The sequence below is a fragment of the Oncorhynchus nerka genome, linkage group LG4, assembly GCF_034236695.1.
Source record: "Oncorhynchus nerka isolate Pitt River linkage group LG4, Oner_Uvic_2.0, whole genome shotgun sequence".
NCBI classification, from domain to species: Eukaryota; Metazoa; Chordata; class Actinopteri; order Salmoniformes; family Salmonidae; genus Oncorhynchus; species Oncorhynchus nerka.
In genome coordinates this window covers 9,311,590-9,335,094 of record NC_088399.1, presented here as the reverse complement: position 1 = coordinate 9,335,094, position 23,505 = coordinate 9,311,590, and the positions used below count along the sequence as shown (strand labels likewise).

Below are 23,505 nucleotides of genomic sequence, written 5' to 3'. Positions count from 1 at the left end.
AAGACAACAGACCGAACCTGAGAACAAGAGAACCAGAGAACAAGAGAATCTGAGAACAAGAGAATCTGAGGACAAGAGAACAAGAGAATCTGAGAACAAGAGAAACTGAGGACAAGAGAACAAGAGAATCTGAGAACAAGAGAATCTGAGGACAAGAGAACAAGAGAATCTGAGAACAAGAGATTCTGAGAACAAGAGAATCTGAGGACAAGAGAACAAGAGAATCTGAGAACAAGAGAAACTGAGGACAAGAGAACAAGAGAATCTGAGAACAAGAGAATCTGAGAAAAAGAGAACAAGAGAATCTGAGAACAAGAGATTCTGAGAACCTAAGAACAGGAGACAGAATATTTTTGTGTTACACTGGGATGAGAGAAAAACTGTCCTTTTTCTAGATGAGTTGTCATTGTGCATTACTGTAAATGTCTGAGAACATTTCAGGGATATTTTCAACTGTGTTCTGCGTCTGTCTTACAATAGAACATAAGTACTTAACTCATCCAAAGGGTTCACATCCAAACCAATGTTAAACTGGATTAAATAAAACATCACATTTCATCATATTGTATCATATCATTGTGATATGATGGAACACTTTCTGTTATTATGGGAGCAGTCCAACGACCAGAAGAGATGGCAACCCACGCTCTGAGTTTGCATACAAAATAACAGCAGCATGGACTAAACTGTCTGCCAATAACAATCACCTCACAGTGACAAACATTTGCGATCCCTTAGACATTCGCAAACGATAATCCACATCAAAGCTTTTATTTTGTGATTTTTGCAGTTTAACCGGTTAATTCATACAACTACAGAGATGACAGGGATGTGGATAAAGCCCAGCAGAGGAGGCATAATACCTATTATTCTCCTCTGAAGGTATTTCATGTGTTAACACTCCATTGCACTGCACTGCTGCCCAATGAACCTCACACTGAACCTTACCAACCTCACACTGAACCATACCAACCTCACACTGAACCATACCAACCTCACACTGAACCTTACCAGCCTCACACTGAACCTTACCAACCTCACACTGAACCATACCAACCTCACACTGAACCTTACCAGCCTCACACTGAACCTTACCAGCCTCACACTGAACCTTACCAGCCTCACACTGAACCTTACCAACCTCACACTGAACCTTACCAACCTCACACTGAACCTTACCAGCCTCACACTGAACCTTACCAACCTCACACCGAACCTTACCAGCGGCAACACTGACAGTACCAAGGAATTCTGTCTGTTCTCCTGGGTGAGGATAGTAGTAGAGTGATCCGTTTAGGGTCAAGCCTATTACATGTCCAGACAGTTTGCCATCAGGGACTACATGCGAATGCGTGTGCTCACTTTACGGTATTTTTGCATTGCGTAGCATACTGGGTTTTGTGTATTTGTATGCTGACCTCAGACGAATACATTTCTCTGCAAATGGACAATAACGTTATCTTATTGTGATCGAGTCCCTAATAGGGGTGAACAACATGACTCTAGTGGGTTAAGGTTAGGGATCCATTTGAAATGGATCTACTGTGCTGACCTGTGTGTGAACTGGACTTGTTCTGTTATTGCATTAGGTCTGACAGTACAGACCTGTGATAAAGCTCTATCCAGACATGGTGTAGAATCTCAATCCCCCCACCTTTCTAGCTCACATGTATGATTACCAGTTAATATAGATTACCAGTAAATGTAGATAACTGCCAATCTATATTGATTCATAATCTAGATGTACCAGTAAATATACACTACCAGCTAATATACAGTGCATTTGGAAAGTATTCAGACCCCATACACACAATGACAAAGCAAAAACTTGTTTTTATACAAATATATATATATATATATATTTTTTTAAATACTGAAATATCACATTTACATAAGTATTCAGACATTTTACTCAGTAGTTTGTTGAAGCACCTTTGGCAGCGATTACAGCCTCGATAGTTTTTGGGTATGACGCTGCAAGCCTTGCACACCTGTATTTGGGGAGTTTCTCCCATTCTTGCCTGCAAATCCTCTCAAGCTCTGTCAGGTTGAATGGGGAGCATTGCTGCACAGCTATTTTCAGGTCTCTCCAGAGATGTTCGATCGGGTTCAAGTCCGGGCTCAGGCTGGGCCACTCAAGGACATTCAGAGCCACTCCTGCGTTGTCTTGGCTGTGTGCTTAGGGTTGTTGTCCTGTTGGAAGGTGAACCTTCACCCCAGTCTGAGGTCTTGAGCACTCTGGAGCAGGTTTTCATCAAGGATCTCTCTGTACTTCGCGCCATTCATCTTTGCATCGATCCTGACATGTCTCCCAGTCCCTGCCGCTGAAAAACATCCCCACAGCATGATGCTGCCACCACCATGCTACACCGTAGGGCATTCAGGCCAAATCGTTCAATCTTGCTTTCATCAGACCAGAGAATCTCGTTTCTCATGGTCTGAGAGTCTTTAGGTGCCTCTTGGTAAACTCCAAGCAGGCTGTCATGTGCCTTTTACTGAGGAGTGGCTTCTGTCTGGCCACTCTACCATAAAGGCCTGATTGGTGGAGTGCTGCAGAGATGGTTGTCCTTCTGGAAGGTTCTCCCATCTCCACAGAGGAACTCTGGAGCTCTGTCAGAGTGACCATCGGGTTCTTGGTCACCTCCCTGACTAAGGCCCTTCTCCCTGATTGATCAGTTTGGCCCGGCCTCCAGGTCTAGGAAGAGTCTTGGTGGTTCCAAACTTCTTCCATTTAAGAATGATGGAGGCCACCATGTTCTTGGGGACCTTCAATGCTGCTGACTTTTTTGGTACCATTCCCCAGATCTGTGCCTCGACACAATCCTGTCTCTGAGCTCTACGGACAATTCCTTTGACCTCATGGCTTGGTTATTGCTCTGAAATGCACTGTTCACTATGGAACCTTTTCAGACAGGTGTGTGCCTTTCCAAATCATGTCCAATCAATTGAATTTACCACAGGTGGACTCCAATCAAGTTGTAGAAACATCTCAAGGATGATCAATGGAAACAGGATGCACCTGAGCTCAATTTTGAATCTCATAGCAAAGGATCCGAATACTTATCTAAATAAGGTATCTGTTTTTTAAAACCTTTTATACATTTGCAAGAATAAAAAAAACAACTGTTTTTGCTTTGTCATTATGGGGTATTATTGTGTGTAGATTGATGAGAAAAAAACATCTTAGAATAAGGCTGTAACATAACAAAATGTGGAAAAAGTCTAGGGGTCTGAATACTTTCCGAAGGCACTGTAGATTACCATATAGATAGAGATTACCAGTAGATAGAGATTACCATATAGATAAAGATTACCAGTAGATAGAGATTACCAGTAAATACAGTTGAAGATGGAAGTTAACATACATTTAGGTTAGTGTCATTAAAACTCGTTTTTCAACCACTCCACAAACTTCTTGTTAACCAACTATAGTTTTGGCAAGTTGGTTAGGACATCTACTTTGTGCATGACACAAGTCATTTTTCCAACAACTGTTAAAAGACAGATTGTTTCACTTGTAATTCTTGTAATGTTGTAATGTACATCCACTAAGTTGACTGTGCCTTTAAACAGCTTGGAAAATTACAGCAAATGATATCATGGCTTTAGAAGCTTCTGATTCACAAAAGTTATAGAACACCTACTTATTCAAGGATTTTCCTTTATTTGTACTATTTTCTACATTGTATAACAATAGTGAAGACATCAAAACTATGAAATAACACATATGGAATTATGTAGTAACCAAAAAAGTGTTCAACAAATTAAAATATATTTTATATGAGATTCTTCAAATAGCAACTCTTTGCCTTGATGACACCTTTGCACACTCTTGGCATTCTCTCAACCAACTTCACCTGGAATGCTTTTCCAACAGTCTTGAAGGAGTTCCCACTTATGCTGAGCACTTGTTAGCTGCTTTTCCTTCACTCTGCGGTACGACTCATCCCAAACCATCTCAATTTGTTTGAGGTTGGGGGATTGTGGAAGCCAGGTCATCTGATGCAGCACTCCATCACTCTCCTTCTTGGTAAAATAGCCCTTACACAGCCTGGAGGTGTGTTGGGTCATCGTCCTGTTGAAAAACAAATGATAATCCCAATAAACCCAAACCAGATGGGATGGTGTATCGCCGCAGAATGCTGTGGTAGCCATGCTGGTTAAGTGTACCTTAAACTCTAAATAAATCAGTGTCACCAGCAAAGCACCCCCACACCATAACACCTCCTCCTCCATGCTTCATGGTGGGAAATACACATGCGGAGATCATCCGTTCACCCACACCACGTCTCACAAATACATGGCGGTTGGAACCAAAATTCTCCAAGTTGGACTCCAGACCAAAGGACAAATTTCCACCGGTCTAATGTCAATTGCTCGTGTTTCTTGGCCCAAGCAAGTCTCTTCTTCTGTCCTTTAGTAGTGGTTTCTTTGCAGCAGTTCAACCATGAAGGCCTGATTCACGCAGTGTCCTCTGAACAGTTGATGTTGAGATGTGTTTGTTACTTGAACTCTGTGAAGCAATTTTTTAGGCTGGAATTTCTGAGTAACTCTAATGAACTTATCATTTGCAGCAGAGGTAACTCTGGGTCTTCCTTTCCTGTGGCGGTCCTCATGAGAGCCAGTTTCATCATAGCGCTTGATGGTTTTTGCGACTGGACTTGAAGAAACATCTTGAAATATTCTGTATTGACGGACCTTCATGGCTTAAAGTAATGATGGACTGTCGTTTCTCTTTGCTCATTTGAGCTGTTCTTGCCATAATATGGACTTGGTATTTTACCAAATAGGGCTATCTTCTGTATACACACCCTACCTTGTCACAACACAACTGATTGGCTCAAACGCATTAAGGAAAGGAATTCCACAAATTAATTTAAGGCACACCTGTTAATTAAAATGCATTCCAGGTGACTACCGCATGAAGCTGGTTGAGAGAATTGCAAGAGTGTGCAAAGCTGTCATCACGGCAAAGGGTGGCTATTTGAAGAATCTCAAATATAACATATACTTTGATTTGTTTAACACTTTTTTGGTTACTACATGATTCCATATATGTTATTTCATATTTTTGATGTCTTCACTATTATTACACAATGTAGAAAATAGTACAAATAAAGAAAAACCTTTGAATGAGTAGGTGTTCTAAAACTTTTGACCAGTAGTGTAAATTACCAGTCAACCAGTAAATATAGATTACCAGTAAATATAGATGACCAGTTAACAAGTAAATAGAGATTACCAGTTAATAGAGATTACCAGTTAATATAGATTTACAGTTAGAGATTACCAGTTAATATAGATTTACAGTTAGAGATGACCAGTTAATATAGATTTACAGTTAATAGAGATTACCAGTTAATATAGATTTACAGTTAATAGAGATTACCAGTTAATATAGATTCAGTTAATAGAGATTTACAGTAAATATCTGTTACCAGCTAATATAGATTTACAGTAAATATCTATTACCAGTTAATATAGATTTACAGTAAATATATGTTACCAGTTAATATAGATTTACAGTAAATATCTATTACCAGTTAATATAGATTTACAGTAAATATCTGTAACCAGCTAATATAGATTTACAGTAAATATCTATTACCAGCTAATATAGATTTACAGTAAATATCTATTACCAGTTAATATAGATTTACAGTAAATATCTGTTACCAGTTAATATAGATTTACAGTAAATATCTTACCAGTTAATATACATTTACAGTTAGAGATTACCAGTTAATATAGATTTACAGTAAATATCTGTTACCAGTTAATATAGATTTACAGTAAATATCTGTTACCAGCTAATATAAATTTACAGTTAGAGATTACCAGTTAATATAGATTTACAGTTAGAGATGACCAGTTAATATAGATTTACAGTAAATATCTGTTACCAGCTAATATAGATTTACAGTTAGATTACCAGTTAATATAGATTTACAGTAAATATCTGTTACCAGTTAATATAGATTTACAGTAAATATCTGTTACCAGTTAATATAGATTTACAGTAAATATCTGTTACCAGCTAATATAGATTTACAGTAAATATCTGTTACCAGTTAATATAGATTTACAGTAAATATCTGTTACCAGCTAATATAAATTTACAGTAAATATCTGTTACCAGTTAATATAGATTTACAGTAAATATCTGTTACCAGCTAACTGCTGTATTTTGACGTATTTGCCTTCCTGTGTCAAAACGTTGGATCCCCTGAACATTATTTTGTTCCTTTCCATAACCAGTAGTGTTGTGCAGTGGATTTGCTCACCATGACAACTATACAGCATTACCCATCTGACTCCAAAACTAAAATGGACATAGCCGTTTTTGTCACGCTGCTTAATACATTGCCCGTTGACACAGCACAGGGTGGTGTGATGGCAATTTGGTGCTCTGTGGAACATTTGGTTGCCCTCTGGCCTAAGAGTCACTTCCTGGAGAGAGAGAGTTGATCAGAGTGACATGGAGGATTTGTGGGACTGGGCACCACCCGAAAACCGCCTCAGGTGAAATGTTAGCCACTGCTCCTGGTCCACACGAGAAAAACACACACACACACACGCCTATATAGGTCACAGGTCGCCAGAAATTCGTTTTTCATAAATGACACCAACTGTATTTTGTTTTCATGGTCAAATTAAAAGCAAACCAATAATTCTACTGTCTGATAGCAACAGCAAATGACACGGTATGTACAATAACTAATGTTTCAAATACCTTCTCCATATCTGGTAAATTGTATTTATTCCGTGTAAAGAGACAGTTCAGACCTTTTTAGAAATGTGTTTTCTTTTCAGAAACTTTTTCAGATTTCTCTTGCCAATGGAATAGTCCCCAAAAGTGCAAACCCTACCCATCTTGCACTACAAGACAGGCTCAATCACAAGCTCAAAAGTAAAATGTCAAATTCTACTTGAACCCAGGTCTGGTAGGGATAGCGAGAGATAGACTGTGTTGACCTCCTGTGATCCTGGCTGAGTGCATCAGCTGTGACCCCCAGGGGTCTGACAATCACATAGCCATCTTAAACCAAACAATAAACAACATTATATAAACAGCAACTGCTATCATTATTTTCCTGTCAGGCGCATGAGGAGCAACTTGAAGCAAAGTGACCCTACAAAGCTATGGTAAATTTATTTTGAAAGGAAAAATGTTTGCAACCCTCATGCAATTTAATTACAAATATGTTCTTAAAGCCACAATCTGTAAAAATGTTCATATACACATATGTAGAAGTTTTAGAAATGACTAGAAATCTAGACTTGTGGCTTTATAAGATCAATATTTGGACTACTCGGGTAAGTTAATCAAGGACCTGCCTGTCCACAAAATGTATTAATGAGAAAGGACAAGATAGGCCTAACACTAGTACAATAAGCAACACATAAACTACAAGACATTCTGAGCCGGACAAATTGCAACTTCATCAACATTGGGAGTTTAACCTCGGTGGAGGTTGGGGAGGGACGGTGGAGGTTGGGGAGGGACGGTGGAGGGACGGTGGAGGTTGGGGAGGGACGGTGGAGGTTGGGGAGGGACGGTGGAGGTTGGGGAGGGACGGGGGAGGTTGGGGAGGGACGGGGGAGGTTGGGGAGGGACGGGGGAGGGACGGTGGAGGTTGGGGAGGGACGGTGGAGGTTGGGGAGGGACGGGGGAGGTTGGGGAGGGACGGTGGAGGTTGGGGAGGGACGGGGAAGGGACGGTGGAGGTTGGGGGGGACGGGGAGGGACGGTGGAGGTTGGGGAGGGACGGGGAGGTTGGGGAGGGACGGGGAGGTTGGGGAGGGAGGGACGGGGAGGGACGGTGGAGGTTGGGGAGGGACGGTGGAGGTTGGGGAGGGACGGGGGAGGTTGGGGAGGGACGGTGGAGGTTGGGGAGGGACGGGGGGAGGGACGGTGGAGGTTGGGGGGGACGGGGAGGGACGGTGGAGGTTGGGGAGGGACGGTGGAGGTTGGGGAGGGACGGTGGAGGTTGGGGAGGGACGGGGAGGTTGGGGAGGGACGGTGGAGGTTGGGGAGGGACGGGGAGGGACGGTGGAGGTTGGGGAGGGACGGTGGAGGGACGGTGGAGGTTGGGGAGGGACGGTGGAGGTTGGGGAGGGACGGGGGACAGATTTACTGTTGCAGCCACTTCAGGAGCCACTGAGTCATCAGCTTCGTCCCCCATATTTCCAGGTCTGGAAACTGACAAGCCAGTTTGTGTTAGAGCCCCCAGGAGTCCCATTCATTAAACATCACTTATACGCCATGCCGGGAGGAGGAGAGAGAAGCCCGACACCACACCTGGCTCCGTCCTCCACATAAGCCTCCCAGAAAAAGGGACAGATTTGTGGTTTGCTTTACGATGGGAGTTTGGGACTGAATATGTTGAGAAGACAGCTTGAAGCTTGCCACACAACAACTGCAGTGTATGATGGGAAGTCTCCTTTTTTTCCACCCCATGTGATATTTTTATACCAGTGAGATCGGATGTTTACACTTCATGCCCGAATTGTGCCTCGTGGATCATTCAAGTTGTATTGCGTTTGAATTTAGAATGAGTGGAAAGCTCTGCTATACACTTCTATCAGCAGACGCTGCCCTGCTTTGTGTCTTCTGAACGTATCCCAGAGGCACTTCAAGCTGTTCTGTTGCAGATGACACTATAAGAAACGCGTTTAAAAAAAGAAAAAGGGAGAGAAAGACGACAAAAGGCAACAACATATGAGCAGAATTTATATAATGTCATTGTATTAACAACATCAACAAAATGCTGTAAATGTAATACATTCCTTATGTGCCTCCCATCGGGACAGTCTGAACATACATGATCTGTTCAACAGACAGTGCTTCATTCATTATTTTACAGTCCATAGATACAATGAAGAAAAAAATTATTGTATAGATCACAGTAAAAAGTACAGGTAATAAGTACATTTTTTTTGTTTGTTTTGTTTGAAATCATAAAAATCTGTCAGGTCGTACCCCTTCCTATCCCCTTGCTACCTTTATTCACAATAAGTCGTTTTGAGAGTTTTCTTTCAGACTCGAAAGTATGGAAAATGCCTTCCTTTATGTACTCGTCTTGCTTGTGTTTTTAAAAACCCTCACAGCACCTCAGCAGAACTGGCATTGATTGGTAGTGAGCCACTATTTTAAAGGTTTCAGGCACTGAATGTACTATGGCCAAAGCAGGTTTCATCATATCATTTAATTAACCCCTGAATGTAATCATTATCTATATACAAATAAAAATGTAAGGATGTTCCCTTTACATACCAATGTACAACATAAGACTGATTAAGTTTACATCTCCATACGTAGAGAAGAGCAGAAGCGAGGGATTTAGTATTTTCATTGTCCTGATGGCTTCGCTTTTCACTCGAGCCATCGGTATATGCATTCAACTCTCAAATGTAGAATTGATTTGTAGGCGGTGGATGGAACAAGGTTTCGTTGATTGACACTGGTGTTAAAGCAACACCGTGGTCCTCTGATCCATCCTGAGTTCATGGGATTGACAATAACAGGGGGGAGTTGCATTCCGTCATCTCCTTCAGAATAGGACTACAAGCCTTGTTCTTGTTTTCTATGTTTAAGCATTCCTAAAAGGACAAAGGGCAGGCAGGGAACATTAGATCTGATATGGCTAGCGAGTGGAGACCCTTTTGTGAAGACATTGGAGTTTAGGAGGCAGCTCTTTAATTATCTAGGATCAAGACGCATCTCCCTCATAGCTGCGAGAAGTAAGGGTGTCGAGGGTGCTACAGCACCCCCTGATGAATCTACATAAAATATATATTTTTCAAAATTAGTGAACTAGGCCTTTACTGTATGAGCAGAGAACGAAAAAACATCTTCCTGCGGCCTTGATCTCCCTCTCTTTTTATTTCTCATCATCTCTCACTCTTATTATATCTCTGACTGTGACACTCTTCACTCTCTCCCTTGGCCCTCTGCTGTGAGAGTGAAGTCAGTGGCTCCAGGGTCTAGACAGTGGCTCCAGGGTCTAGACAGTGGTCCCAGGGTCCAGACAGTGATTCCAGGGTCTAGACAGTGGCCCCAGGGTCTAGACAGTGGCCCCAGGGTCTAGACAGTGGCTCCAGGGTCTAGACAGTGGCTCCAGTGTCCAGACATTGGCTCCAGGGTCCAGACAGTGGCTCCAGGGTCCAGACAGTGGCTCCAGGGTCCAGACAGTGGCTCCAGGGTCCAGACAGTGGCCCCAGGGTCTAGACAGTGATTCCAGGGTCTAGACAGTGGTCCCAGGGTCTAGGCAGTGGCTCCAGGGTCCAGACAGTGGCCCCAGGGTCTAGACAGTGGTTCCAGGGTCTAGACAGTGGCTCCAGGGTCTAGACAGTGGCTCCAGGGTCTAGACAGCGATTCCAGGGTCTAGACAGCGGCTCCAGGGTCTAGACAGCGGCTCCAGGGTCTAGACAGTGGCTCCAGGGTCTAGACAGCGGCTCCAGGGTCTAGACAGCGGCTCCAGGGTCTAGACAGCGGCTCCAGGGTCTAGACAGTGGCTCCAGACAGTGGCTCCAGGGTCCAGACAGTGGCTCTAGACAGTGGCTCCAGGGTCTAGACAGTGGCTCCAGGGTCTAGACAGTGGCTCCAGGGTCTAGACAGTGGCTCCAGGGTCTAGACAGTGGCCCCAGGGTCTAGACAGTGGCTCCAGACAGTGGCTCCAGGGTCTCTCCTCTACTTCTTCTCCTTCTGGAAGCTGAAACTGGTGCGCCGGCTCAGTTTACGCTGCTTCTGGGCAAAGTAGTCCGCCCGCGACGTGCTGGCCCGAGACTCCAGGATGTAGTTCACCTGAGAATGATAAAACAAGGGATTGTGGGAAGTGTTTCGATCAAAATATATAGAAACATATGTATACTACGCTACATAGTACAACTGGTTATTTGTGACACAGAAAAAAAAAAAACATATTTGGTGTTGAAATTTCAACTAGTCACAATTAATAAAAACTATTAGAAAATCCAATAGCAGGACATAATAGCTTTTTCAAGGGGCATGGGAAACCAGATGACAGACAGTCAGAATGACACACTCATGTCTCGTTACATCCAGTAGATGTCACTAAATGGGAACACATGCTACTTTAAGGAGAAACATGGACGGCTCATAAAAGGCAGACTTAAGAGCAGGGACGGCGGAGGTGACGATAACGTTGATCATTTTAACGGAGGTTTAATGCCTAGACCCGAGATATAAAAAGTTAAGCCTTAAAGAGAGAAGGGATACTTCAAAAAACGAGTTTTAAAGGCGGAATTACCACGCCCTGTGGGATCCTCCTCATCCATGCTGTTTTATGGGTAAAGGCATAAACATGGTGTCAATAATTTCATGGCTAGTAAAATCCTTGGCATTCACATGGAAACCCTGTGCTTTGACCAAAACATTCACACTCAGGTTTTTTTTTTATATGGTCTGGTGTTTGGTTATAATGTGCCTCAAGGGCACAGCTGTGATGTGTGTGTGTGTGTGTGTGTGTGTGTGTGTGTGTGTGTGTGTGTGACTACAGCTTTTATGATGACGGGAAGTGAGGGGGCCCACTCAAACGAGACAGATGAGAGGTATGAGTTTGGATCAGGTGAACATTCAAATACTCAAGAGAAATATTGTTGCTGGAAATATATCATAACTTTATATTTAATTTTTTTAAGTAAAATGTTTGTTTCTAATGTCCTCTCCTCTCATCTGCTTTATACGGAGGTATAGATATATTTATAAATTTATTGCTCTTCTTTTTCGACCCCCCCAAGCCACATTGGCTTGTAGTAATGAAAGCATTATTCCCCGCAATGTGTGGTCACGCTCAAGAGGAATACCCCAGGGGTCAACTCCGGGCCCACTGAGATTTCAAAATGGAATCATCAGGATAAGGACACTCATGGGTCACACCTGCCAACCCCGGTTGACATGCCTCCACGGCGATGACACGCTACTTAAAGCCCTGTCCCCTGAGAGTAGGGGACTAGAGTCCTCGCAATTACCTGCAATTTCACCCTAACTTCTCTGGCCTTCAATCTTCACCCCACCTGCCCTGGTCTTCAATCTTCACCTCACCTGCCCTGGTCTTCAACCTTCACCCCACCTGCCCTGGTCTTCAACATTCACCTCACCTGCCTTCAACCTTCACCCCACCTGCCCTGGCCTTCAAAATTCACCTCACCTGCCCTGCCCTGCCCTTCAACATTCACCTCACCTGCCCTGGCCTTCAACATTCACCCCACCTGCCCTGGCCTTCAACATTCACCTCACCTGCCCTGCCCTTCAACATTCACCTCACCTGCCCTGCCCTTCAACATTCACCTCACCTGCCCTGCCCTGCCCTTCAACATTCACCTCACCTGCCCTTCAACATTCACCTCACCTTCCCTGGCCTTCAACATTCACCTCACCTGCCCTGGCTTTCAACATTCACCTCACCTGCCCTGCCCTTCAACATTCACCTGCCCTGCCCTGTCCTTCAACATTCACCTCACCTGCCCTTCAACATTCACCTGCCCTGGCCTTCAACATTCACCTCACCTGCCCTGGCCTTCAACATTCACCTCACCTGCCCTGGCCTTCAACATTCACCCCACCTGCCCTGGCCTTCAACATTCACCCCACCTGCCCTGCCCTTCAACATTCACCTCACCTGCCCTGGCCTTCAACATTCACCTCACCTGCCCTGCCCTTCAACATTCACCTCACCTGCCCTGGCTTTCAACATTAACATTCACCTGCCCTGCCCTGTCCTCCAACATTCACCTCACCTGCCCTGTCCTTCAACATTCACCTGCCCTGCCCTGTCAACATTCACCTCACCTGCCCTTCAACATTCACCTGCCCTGGCCTTCAACATTCACCTGCCCTGGTCTTCAACATTCACCTCACCTGCCCTGGCCTTCAACATTCACCTGCCCTGGCTTTCAACATTCACCTGCCCTGGCCTTCAACATTCACCTCACCTGCCCTGGCCTTCAGGAGATGCTTTTCCCATGCCCCACTTTCAAGACTTATTACAGAAAGGTCCTTAAAAGTAAATTAATCATCATTAATGCTAATTAAAGAGAGTATCATTATCTTCCCTATTTTAATGGTTACAGTTGAATTATCATACGCCGATGTGGTAAAAATGCCTCACGGCCTTAATCTACATTTTTAATAGGATATTTCATATTTGCATCTCTGAGTGCGCATACAATTAGGTTTTTTAGCCCTACGGGTATATGTGGGAGACTGCATAATAATATTGTCAAACCGTCAATATCTGTCAATAGTGACTTGTACCCTGCAGACCTGACTTTGTAAAGTAGAGGAAGTGGTTGCTAAAACAACATATTTCCATGTGATATGGAGGCAAAAGGCACATGGAACCTCCCTATTACTCACCTTAAGCACGATCTCATTGACAGTAGCAGCATCACACTCAAAGTACAAGGGCTTGTAGTCGTGGTTACTGAGGTATGTGAGCTTGAATATTGCATGACCTGCAACACAAGGAGGAAGAGGATGTGAAATACAAGACAGTAAAACAAGGAATTTACACAAACCAAGAGACTGTAAAATCATTGTTCCCACAGTTGGGATAAGGCTCACCTTTATATTACAGTCAAGAGACAGGGCCTAGACCTTTATATTACAGTCAAGAGACAGGGCCTAGACCTTTATATTACAGTCAAGAGACAGGGCCTAGACTTTTATATTACAGTCAAGAGACAGGGCCTAGAGACAGGGCCTAGACCTTTATATTACAGTCAAGAGACAGGGCCTAGAGACAGGGCCTAGACCTTTATATTATAATCAAGAGACAGGGCCTAGAGACAGGGCCTAGACCTTTATATTACAGTCAAGAGACAGGGCCTAGACCTTTATATTACAGTCAAGGGACAGGGCCTAGACCTGTATATTATAGTCAAGAGACAGGGCCTAGACCTTTATATTATAGTCAAGAGACAGGGCCTAGAGACAGGGCCTAGACCTTTATATTATAGTCAAGGGACAGGGCCTAGACCTTTATATTATAGTCAAGAGACAGGGCCTAGACCTTTATATTATAGTCAAGGGACAGGGCCTAGACCTTTATATTACAGTAAGAGACAGGGCCTAGACCTTTATATTATAGTCAAGGGACAGGGCCTAGAGACAGGGCCTAGACCTTTATATTATAGTCAAGGGACAGGGCCTAGACCTTTATATTATAGTCAAGAGACAGGGCTTAGACCTTTATATTATAGTCAAGGGACAGGGCCTAGACCTTTATATTACAGTCAAGAGACAGGGCCTAGACCTTTATATTACAGTCAAGGGACAGGGCCTAGATTGCGGGAGCACTACAGAGTACCACATCTATTAATGGAAAAAGTGCTTTTAGCCAAATAAAAGCTAAGGTGACGCATTAAACCCCCAACGTGAGGCAGTAAACCCAACGCACAAATCAATAACATCTACTGGCAGTTCAATGTGCGTATGATAAATAAATAAAATGGGGACGACTATACACAGTACTGTACACACAAACATCATATTCTACTACACATGTTGTCCAAGAGTGAACGGTAGAAGTTCCTCCTTTAAGGAACATTTCTATGGTAATGAATTCATGCTATGTCGTTACTGATTGATGGGGGCTTTTAATTCAGCTTCCTGGAGCATCTCTGTGCAATCCACTACAATGAAAGTTTACATCAACTGAGTTAACTCTGTTGGCTATGTTTCCTCGTTTCTACCCTCCCTTGTCTTTTGGTCTCTCCTGTAGGGCGTTTCTGATTTCATGGCTAACCTTGTGCTCTGAACAACCCATTCATTACTGTTAATGCATTGCCATCTCATGTAAATCAACCAGGGGGCTCAATAAGCAAGTGAAGGCTAACATATGCAGATGTACAATTCCCAAAAGTATCACCCCCCCAACCCCATATATCTGAGAGTCTAGCCAATTAGCCACAATCAATTCTGGGGGATTTAAGTGGCTGGTATTAATTCATTTTTCTGCCCGCAACTTTCCTCAAAAGAGGTTTGGTCTACGAAGAACAGGACCCTAGAATCATGCATCTTGGGCAATAAAAATCTGTGCAAAGACAACATGTCAAAGCTGGGGAAAAACGGCTCTTGCTAATGGATTCGCAACAGAAAATAGCTTTTAAGTAATCAATCTTTTAGTTTTTTTATTCAAGAAAAAACAAATCTTTCTCATTAAAGGAGCTGGGTGTCATAGCCTCTTTGTGGCTATATGGCGTAATGAAAACGGCATTACCATTGATCACAATTATAAGGGTTCATGCTGATATCCCGTCGATTACCACACCACTTCCTTGTTTCACTAACAAATACGTAAGCAGATTAATTTCAACTCCCTTGCAGCCACTCTGAAATACACATTTTGAATAATACCCAAGATAGGAAAAAGAACGATTAACATACACTGAACAAAAATATAAATGCACCATGCAACAATTTAAACAATTTCACAATTTCATATTAGGAAATCGGTCAATTTGAATGAATTCATTAGGCCCTAATCTATGTCTTTCACGTGACTGGGCAGGGGCGCAGCCATGGGTGGGCCTGGGAGGGCATAGGCCCACCCACTTGGGAGCTATGCCCAACCAATCAGAATTCGTTTTTTCCACACAAAATGGCTTTTTTTTTACAGACAGAAATACTTCTCAGTTTCATTAGCTGTCCGGGTGGCTGGTCTCAGACGATCCCGTAGGTGAAGAAGGATGTGGAGGTCCTGGGCTGTCGTGGTTACACGTGGTTTGTGGTTGTGAGGCTAGTTGGACTTACTGACAAATTCTCACAAACCGACGTGGGAGGCGGCTTATGGTAGAGAAATGAACATTAACATTTTTGGCAACAGCTATGGAGAATATTCCTGCAGTCAGCATGCCAATTACACGCTCGCTCAACACTTGACACCTGTGGCATTGTGTTGTGTGACAAAACTGCACATTTTAGAATGGCCGTTTATTGTCCCCAGCACAAGGTTCATCTGTGTAATGACCATGTTGTTTAATCCGTTTCTTGATTTGCCACACCTGTCAGGTGGATGGATTATTTTGGCAAAGATAAGCTTTCTGTGCGTATAGAACATTTCTGGGATCTTTTATTTCAGCTCATGAAACATGGGACCAACACTTTACATGTTGCCTTTATATTTTGGTTCAGTATAGTAACCATTTCAATAATTTTAACCTTTTAAGACGCATTTAGAAATTATACTTCTCATTGTGAGAAGCGTGGTCGACCCACACGCATCAAAGAGATGTCAAGAGGTTGATCTGTAACTATTGAGAATTATTCTATTCAAGCATCAAAGCGATGTCACGTGGTTGATCTGTAACTATTGAGGATTATTCTAGTCAAGCAAAGAGATGTCAAGAGGTTGATCTGTAACTATTGAGGATTATTCTACTCAAGCAAAGAGATGTCAAGAGGTTGATCTGTAACTATTGAGGATTATTCTAGTCAAGCAAAGAGATGTCAAGAGGTTAATCTGTAACAATTGAGGATTATTCTATTCAAGCAAAGAGATGTCAAGAGGTTGATCTGTAACTATTGAGGATTATTCTAGTCAAGCATCAAAGCGATGTCACTTGGTTAATCTGTAACAATTGAGGATTATTCTACTCAAGCAAAGAGATGTCAAGAGGTTGATCTGTAACTATTGAGGATTATTCTACTCAAGCAAAGAGATGTCAAGAGGTTGATCTGTATCACCCTCAATGCCATTGGTAGACACTGCATGTAGTGTTCGCACAGCTCTATGTCCCAACACCAGAATCTCTTCTATATAAAAAGGAAAGTGACTCGGCCTCCTATTAGACACCAGTACTCTACCAGAGACCATTTTCTAGCGGAACCGGCGACGTGGAACAAATGTCTCGCCCAAAGTGGAGAAGGCAGTGCAAGGAGGAAGACAATGGAGGAGGCGCGCTGTGGCTTTCTTCCCTCGACGTGTGTCTGCAGAAAGGAGCAAGGCCTTCATTAACTCTGACACCGGCTCTTAAGTATCCCTTTATTAGAGGGGGTAAGAATAGAGACTCTTATGTATCCCTTTATTTGAGGGGTAAGAATAGAGACTTTACGTATCCCTTCATTAGAGGGCCTGCTCATTGACTACAGCCTTCAACACCATAGTACCCTCCAAACTCATCGTTAAGCTTGAGACCCTGGGTCTCGACCACGCCCTGTGGTCCTGGACTTTCTGGCCGGCCGCCCCCAGGTAGTGAACCCCGCTGATCCTCAACATTAGGGCCCCCACAAGGGTGCGTTCTCAGCCCTCTCCTGTAGTCCCTGTTCACCCACGACTGCATGGCCATGCACGCCTCCAACTCAATCATCAAGTTTGCAGACGACACTACAGTGGTAGGCTTGATTACCAACAACGACAAGACTGCCTACAGGGAGGTGGTGAGGGCCCTCGGAGTGTGGTGTCAGGAAAATAACCTCTCACTCCACGTCAACAAAACAAAGGAGATGATCGTTGACTTCAGGAAACAGCCGAGGTAGCTGCCCCATATCCACCGACGGGACAGTAGTGGAGAAGGTGGAAAGTAGAGGTCGACCGATTAATCTGCATGGCTAAGAATGGGTAATCAGCCTTTTTGGATGCCGATTATGGTCGATTAAATTGCAATCCACAAGGAAACTGCGGTGCAGGCTGACCACCTGTTACGCGAGTGCAGAATCAAAATGACCTTGTGGCTGCAAGGAGCCAAGGTAAGTTGCTAGCTAGCATTAAACTTATTTTATAAAAAACGATCAATCTTCACATTAACCTCTCTGGGACGCTTGGCCAAAAGCCAGTGAAAATGCAGAGCGCCAAATTCAAATAAATTACTATAAAAATCTAACTTTCATTAAATCACACATGCAAGATAGCAAATTAAAGCTACACTCGTTGTGAATCCAGCCAACATGTCAGATTTCAAAAAGGAAAAAAAAGCAAAAGCATAAGATGCTATTATCTGATGATAGCACAACAGTAAACAATGAGAGAGTAGCATATTTCAACCCTGCAGGCGCGACACAAAACGCAGGAATAAAATATAAATCATGCCTTACCTTTGACAAGCTTCTTTTGTTGGCACTCCAATATGTCCCATAAACATCACAAATGGTCCCTTTGTTCGATTAATTCCATCCATATATATCCAAAATGTCCATTTATTTGGCGCGTTTGATCCAGAAAAACACTGGTTCCAACTTGACCAATGTCACTACAAAATATCTCAAAAATATCTGTAAACTTTGCCAAAACATTTCAAACTACTTTTGTAATACAACTTTAGGCATTTTTAAATGTAAATAAGCGATAAACTTGAAGATGGGATGATCTGTGTTCAATACAAAAAGAAAAACTGACGCTACTTTTCTGGTTATGCGCCTCTCTCAAACAGTCCACTTCAAGTGACTGCGACCTGTTCGATAAAATATTGAACGGTTCCGTATTTCACTGAAAAAAATCAACATTTTGTATTCGAAATTATAGTTTCCGGATCTGACCTAAGGCTCGTATTTCTGTGTGTTTATTATAATTAAGTCTATGATTTGAAATTTGATAGAGCATTGATAGTCTGACTAAGCGGTGGTAGACAGCAGCAGGCTCGTAAGCATTCATTAAAACAGCACTTTACTCCGTTTCAACTTCCGAGATTAGGCTGGTAATACTAAAGTGCCCACAAGAACATCCAATAGTCAACGGTATATGAAATGCAAATGGTTTAGAGGGAAATAGTTGTCATAAATTGTATAATATCTACAACCTAAAATTTCCTAACGGGGTATATTGAAGACTCATGTTAAAAGGAACCACCAGCTTTTATATGTTCTCATGTTCTGAGCAAGGAACTGAAACGTTAGCTTTCTTACATGGCACATATTGCACTTTTACTTTCTTCTCCAACACCATTTTTTTTTGCATTATTTAAACCAAATTGAACATGTTTCATTATTTACTTGAGACTAAATTGATTTTATTTATATTAAGTTAAAAATAAAAGTGTACATTGTTCATTCAGTATGGTTGTAATTGTCATTATTACAAATATATATATATATAAATCTGCCAATGAATCGGTATCTGCTTTTTTTGGTCCTCCAATAATCAGTATCGGTGTTAAAAAATCATATTCGGTCGACCTCTAGTGGAAAGTTTAAAGTTCCTCGGTGTACACATCATGGGCAAACTGGAATGGTCCACCCATACAGTCATCGTGGTGAAGGTGCAACAGCGCCTCTTCAACCACAGGAGGCTTAAGAAATGTGGCTTGTCACCTAAAACCCTCACAAACTTTTACAGATGCACAATCGAGAGCATCTTGTCGGGCTGTATCACTGCCTGGTACGGCAACTGCACCGCCCTCAACTGCAAGGCTCTCCAGAGGGTAGTGCGGTCTGCACAGCGCATCACTGGGGGCAAACTACCTGCCCTCCAGGACACCTACACCACCCGATGTCACAGGAAGGACAAAAAGATCATCAAGGACAACAACCACCCGAGCCACTGCCTGTTCACGCTGCTATCATCCAGAATGTGAGGTCAGTTCAGGTGCATCAAAGCTGGGACAGAGAGACTGAAAAACAGCTTCTATCTTAAGGCCATCAGACTGTTAAACAACCATCACTTACATAGAGAGGCTGCTGCCAACATACAGACTCAAATTACTGGCCACTTAAATAAATGGATTTAATAAAGGTATCCCTAGTCACTTTAAATAATGCCACTTGAGTAATGTAGGATATGTAAACATTATTAATCTCACATGTGTATACTGTATTTTATACCATCTAAAGCATCTTGCCTATGCCGCATAGTCATCGTGCATCCATATATTTATATGTACATATTCTTATTCCATCCCCTTACATTTGTGTGTATGGTTGTCGTTGTGAATTTGTTCGATATTACTGCACTGCCGGAACTAGAAGTACAAGCATTTCACTACACTCGCATTAACATCTGCTAACCATGTGACCAATAACATTATATTTGAAAAATAGAGACTCTTACGTATCCCTTCATTAGGGGGGGGTAAGATTAACTCAGACACCGGCAAGAATAGAATCTGGTTCCAGAGAGTGGGTCGCTAAGCCGTAACTGACGCAGCCATGTGGAAAATCTTTGTGGGAGTGTGTCATGACACTATTCTGCACCCCCCTTAGTTCCATCCTATCAGCCATCAGTCAATTTTATCACAGAACTAATTGCTTTATACTTGCTAAATTGAATGCAGGAAAACTGAAATCTGTTTTACCTAATTTCGTCCAGCATGTCACCTGGGCAATTAGAGGGGTAAAGAAAACTCTAAATTACTTTTACTCCACATGCAGAGACTTATAAAAAGCTCTCCCTCCATTTTGTCAAATCGGACCATAACTTTATCCTCGAAATTAGGTTTTTCATGCAAAAACACACAAAGTACCAGTGAAGTGCTTCATTTGGTCTGATGAAGTGTAAAATAAACCCACAGGACTGTTTTGCTAGCAATTCCTGGAATATGTTCCAGGATTAATCTGATAACAATGAGGAGTATTTACCTTAATAACGTGTATTGTTCATTTACCACATCAGTCACCAGCCATGGATTACAGGCAACATCCGCACTGAGCTAAAGGTTAGAGCTGCCACTTTCAAAGAGAGAGACACTCACTAAAAACGCTTATAAGAAATCCCACTACACTCTCCGACGAACCATCAAACAGGCAAAGATCAACACAGGACTAAGATCGAATCCTGCTACACCGGCTCTGACGCTCGTCAGACGTGTCAGGGCTTGCAAACTATCACGGATTACAAAAGGAAACCCAGTGACAGAAGCCTACCAGATGAGATAAATGCCTTCTATGCTAGCTTCAAGGCAAGGAACACTGAGCCATGCGTGAGAACACCAGCTGTTCAGGACGACTGTGGCTCTCCGTAGCCGCTGTAGGACCTTTAAACAGGTTATCATTCACAAGGCCGCAGACAGATTACCACTATGCGTACTTAGATCATGCGCTGATCTGGATCCTGGACTTCCTAACGGGCCGCCCCCATGTGGTGAAGGTAGGCAGCACACATCCGCCACAACACATCCTCAACACGGGGCCCCTCAGGGGTGTGTGCTTAGTCCTGTCCTGTTCTCCCTGTTGACCTAGTACTTCAGTGTCCACATCACTAAGGACCTATCATTGTCCAAACACACCAACACAGTCATGAAGAGGGCACAACATCCACATGTTCCCCTCAGAAGGTTGAATATATTTGTCAGGGCCCTCAGATCCTCAAAAAGTTCTACAGCTGAGCATATTGACTGGCTGCATCACCGCTTGGTATGGCAACTGCTTGGCATCTGACCGCAAAGTGCTACAGAGGGTAGTGTATACGGCCTAGTACAACACTGGGGCCGAGCTCCCGGTCATCCAGAACCTCTATACCAGGCGATGTCAGAGGAAGGCCCCAAAAAATTGACAAAGACTCGTTCAAAGGCACTTCAATCTTTTGTCTTGCCCATTCACCCTCTGAATGGCACACATACACAATCTATGTCTCAATTGTCTCAAGGCTTAAAATCCTTCTTTAACCTGTCTCCTCCTCCTTCATCTACACCGATTGAAGTGGATTTAAAAAGTATTTCTGAAATGCATTTGGGGAATTGGTTCAGTTAAAATCAACTGACACCGCGTGACAATATACTAGAAAGTGACGACGACTGCATATAAAACTGGACATGGCTTTTCTTCTATGCTTCTGGTGTCTTTTATCACAAACCTAATCAAACCTGCATGAGACCTTAGTTGCCCTCGTATTCCCCAGAGGCTCTGGTGTACCTCAGGGCTCAAAACCAAGACCTCCTGAAATGACTCAGGATATCTCCGCCTCCCTCCCTTTTCTACTCCCCATCCCTGGAGAGGGACCCAGGCGGTCGACCCCCCCCCCCATTTTGAGGAGCAGTTGATGAATAGATCAGAGGCGCGATGAGCACCTCTTGCGACGCTCGCCAACCGCGACTCCCTTTCACCGTCTGCACCTCATTAATCACGCTATTGTCTGATTTGAAAGGCAAGCCATGTAAGTGTCATATCCACTCAAAGCCAAGGAGAGGCCTAGCCGAGGGGATGCGAACACCATCAAAATAAGACAAAAAATCTTCAATATAAACCACAAAGAGAAACAGACATAGGTCCTTAGTTACTAAAAGGTCTAGGGACTGGTTCGTTAATGAGCCCGAGGTAAAGCTGTACCATCTAATTGGGCAAAATAAGCTGTCAGAATGTATTTTTCATTTAATAGGTTAAAGTGGGGGAAAAAAATATATAAATATTATTCAATTTATTTGCACTTTATTTTTTTATAACTATGATTGCATAGCAACAGGCCAAATGCCCACAGCATAAAGCGGTGTTGATAACGTACTTGTGGACTGGAAGAAAAAACAAAAACAAAGAAAAGCGAATGTCATATTTGTACTTCCCTGCAGGCGAAAAAATATCCTTGTCAGGTGCCACAGGGTGCACACAGAAACATATGCACGGGTTACGTTTGTCAAGAGGCTTGGAGGAAAAAGTGATTGAGTGGGGTGGGCAGCGGAGGTGGGGGGGTGGCTGACTGCTTGTTTGGTGTGATACTGATTATGGGAACATGAGACTTTTGGGGTCTTTCATAGCAACACATGCTTCCCATTTAAAGTCAATAACTCCATTCTTCCCCCCCGCTTGGCGATGTGACAGTGAACGCTTGTCCCAAGTTCAAGGTTCATTGTAATCATTTACACCCCCCCCCCCCCTGCAAAAACCACTTTTCAAATGAAGAGAAAAGTCTACTTTGGTCACTGCTGTTCTCGTCCTCACCTCCCCCACCCCCCATGTGCAAACACACACCACTGAAACCATACACCCCCCCACACCCCCACACCCCCCCACACCCCCAACCCCATACACACCAAACCCCCACACTCACACCCAACCCCAACCCCCCACACATACACCCAACCCTAACGCCCCCCCCACACACACCCAACCCTACACACAAAACATCCCTTGGAGAGTATACAAACCCTTCATGTCCTGGAGCAGGTCATGACCATACTGGAAAAAAAGTCTTAAAGCTACAATGTCACTTTTTGGGCGACCTGACAAATTCACATAGAAATGTGTGTTATTGATCTGTCATTCTCGTTGACAGCAAGTCTAAGAAGTGGTAGATCTGTTACATGTGCTCTATTTCTAGGCTTCACGTTCTTAACTTTATTTTTTTACGGTTTCGTACACAAAGCTTTATTTAAACAGTTAAAAACACAATATCTGTGGTTCTGGAAAATATATTTCACAGTGGTTTAGATGCTACAATGATTCTCTACACTACACATTGTTGGTTTTGTCACATAAACTGAAATTAAGCAAACTATTAGAATTTATAGCAACCAGGAAATGGATGAGTGATTTCTGCAATAGTGCACATATAAAGTTGATTCCTGAATGTAAATGCTGCCTTACAGTGCCATGATTTTACTTGTCTGGGGAAAAAAATTC

The 23,505-nt window shown here is 43.1% G+C and overlaps 2 protein-coding genes across 3 annotated transcripts in view; both read right to left on the bottom strand.

The window, feature by feature from the left end:
* The window catches only part of LOC135571352 (uncharacterized), a 94,479-nt gene extending 93,737 nt beyond the window's left edge, over positions 1 to 742 (bottom strand). The window contains exons 1-4 of the mRNA XM_065017129.1: positions 713 to 742; positions 243 to 281; positions 107 to 145; positions 13 to 17 (exon numbers count right to left, since the gene is read on the bottom strand). Coding sequence (XP_064873201.1) covers positions 13 to 17; positions 107 to 145; positions 243 to 281; positions 713 to 742 — 113 coding nt within the window. The remainder of the gene's footprint in view (positions 1 to 12; positions 18 to 106; positions 146 to 242; positions 282 to 712) is intronic.
* Positions 743 to 8,720: 7,978 nt separating this feature from the next.
* Positions 8,721 to 23,505, bottom strand: part of mapkap1 (MAPK associated protein 1) — a 130,438-nt gene continuing 115,653 nt past the window's right edge. For both annotated transcript variants that reach the window (XM_065017205.1, XM_065017206.1), the window contains 2 exons: positions 13,381 to 13,478; positions 8,721 to 10,806 (listed from right to left, as the gene is read on the bottom strand). In XM_065017205.1, coding sequence (XP_064873277.1) covers positions 10,693 to 10,806; positions 13,381 to 13,478 — 212 coding nt within the window. In that variant the 3' untranslated portion in view covers positions 8,721 to 10,692. The remainder of the gene's footprint in view (positions 10,807 to 13,380; positions 13,479 to 23,505) is intronic.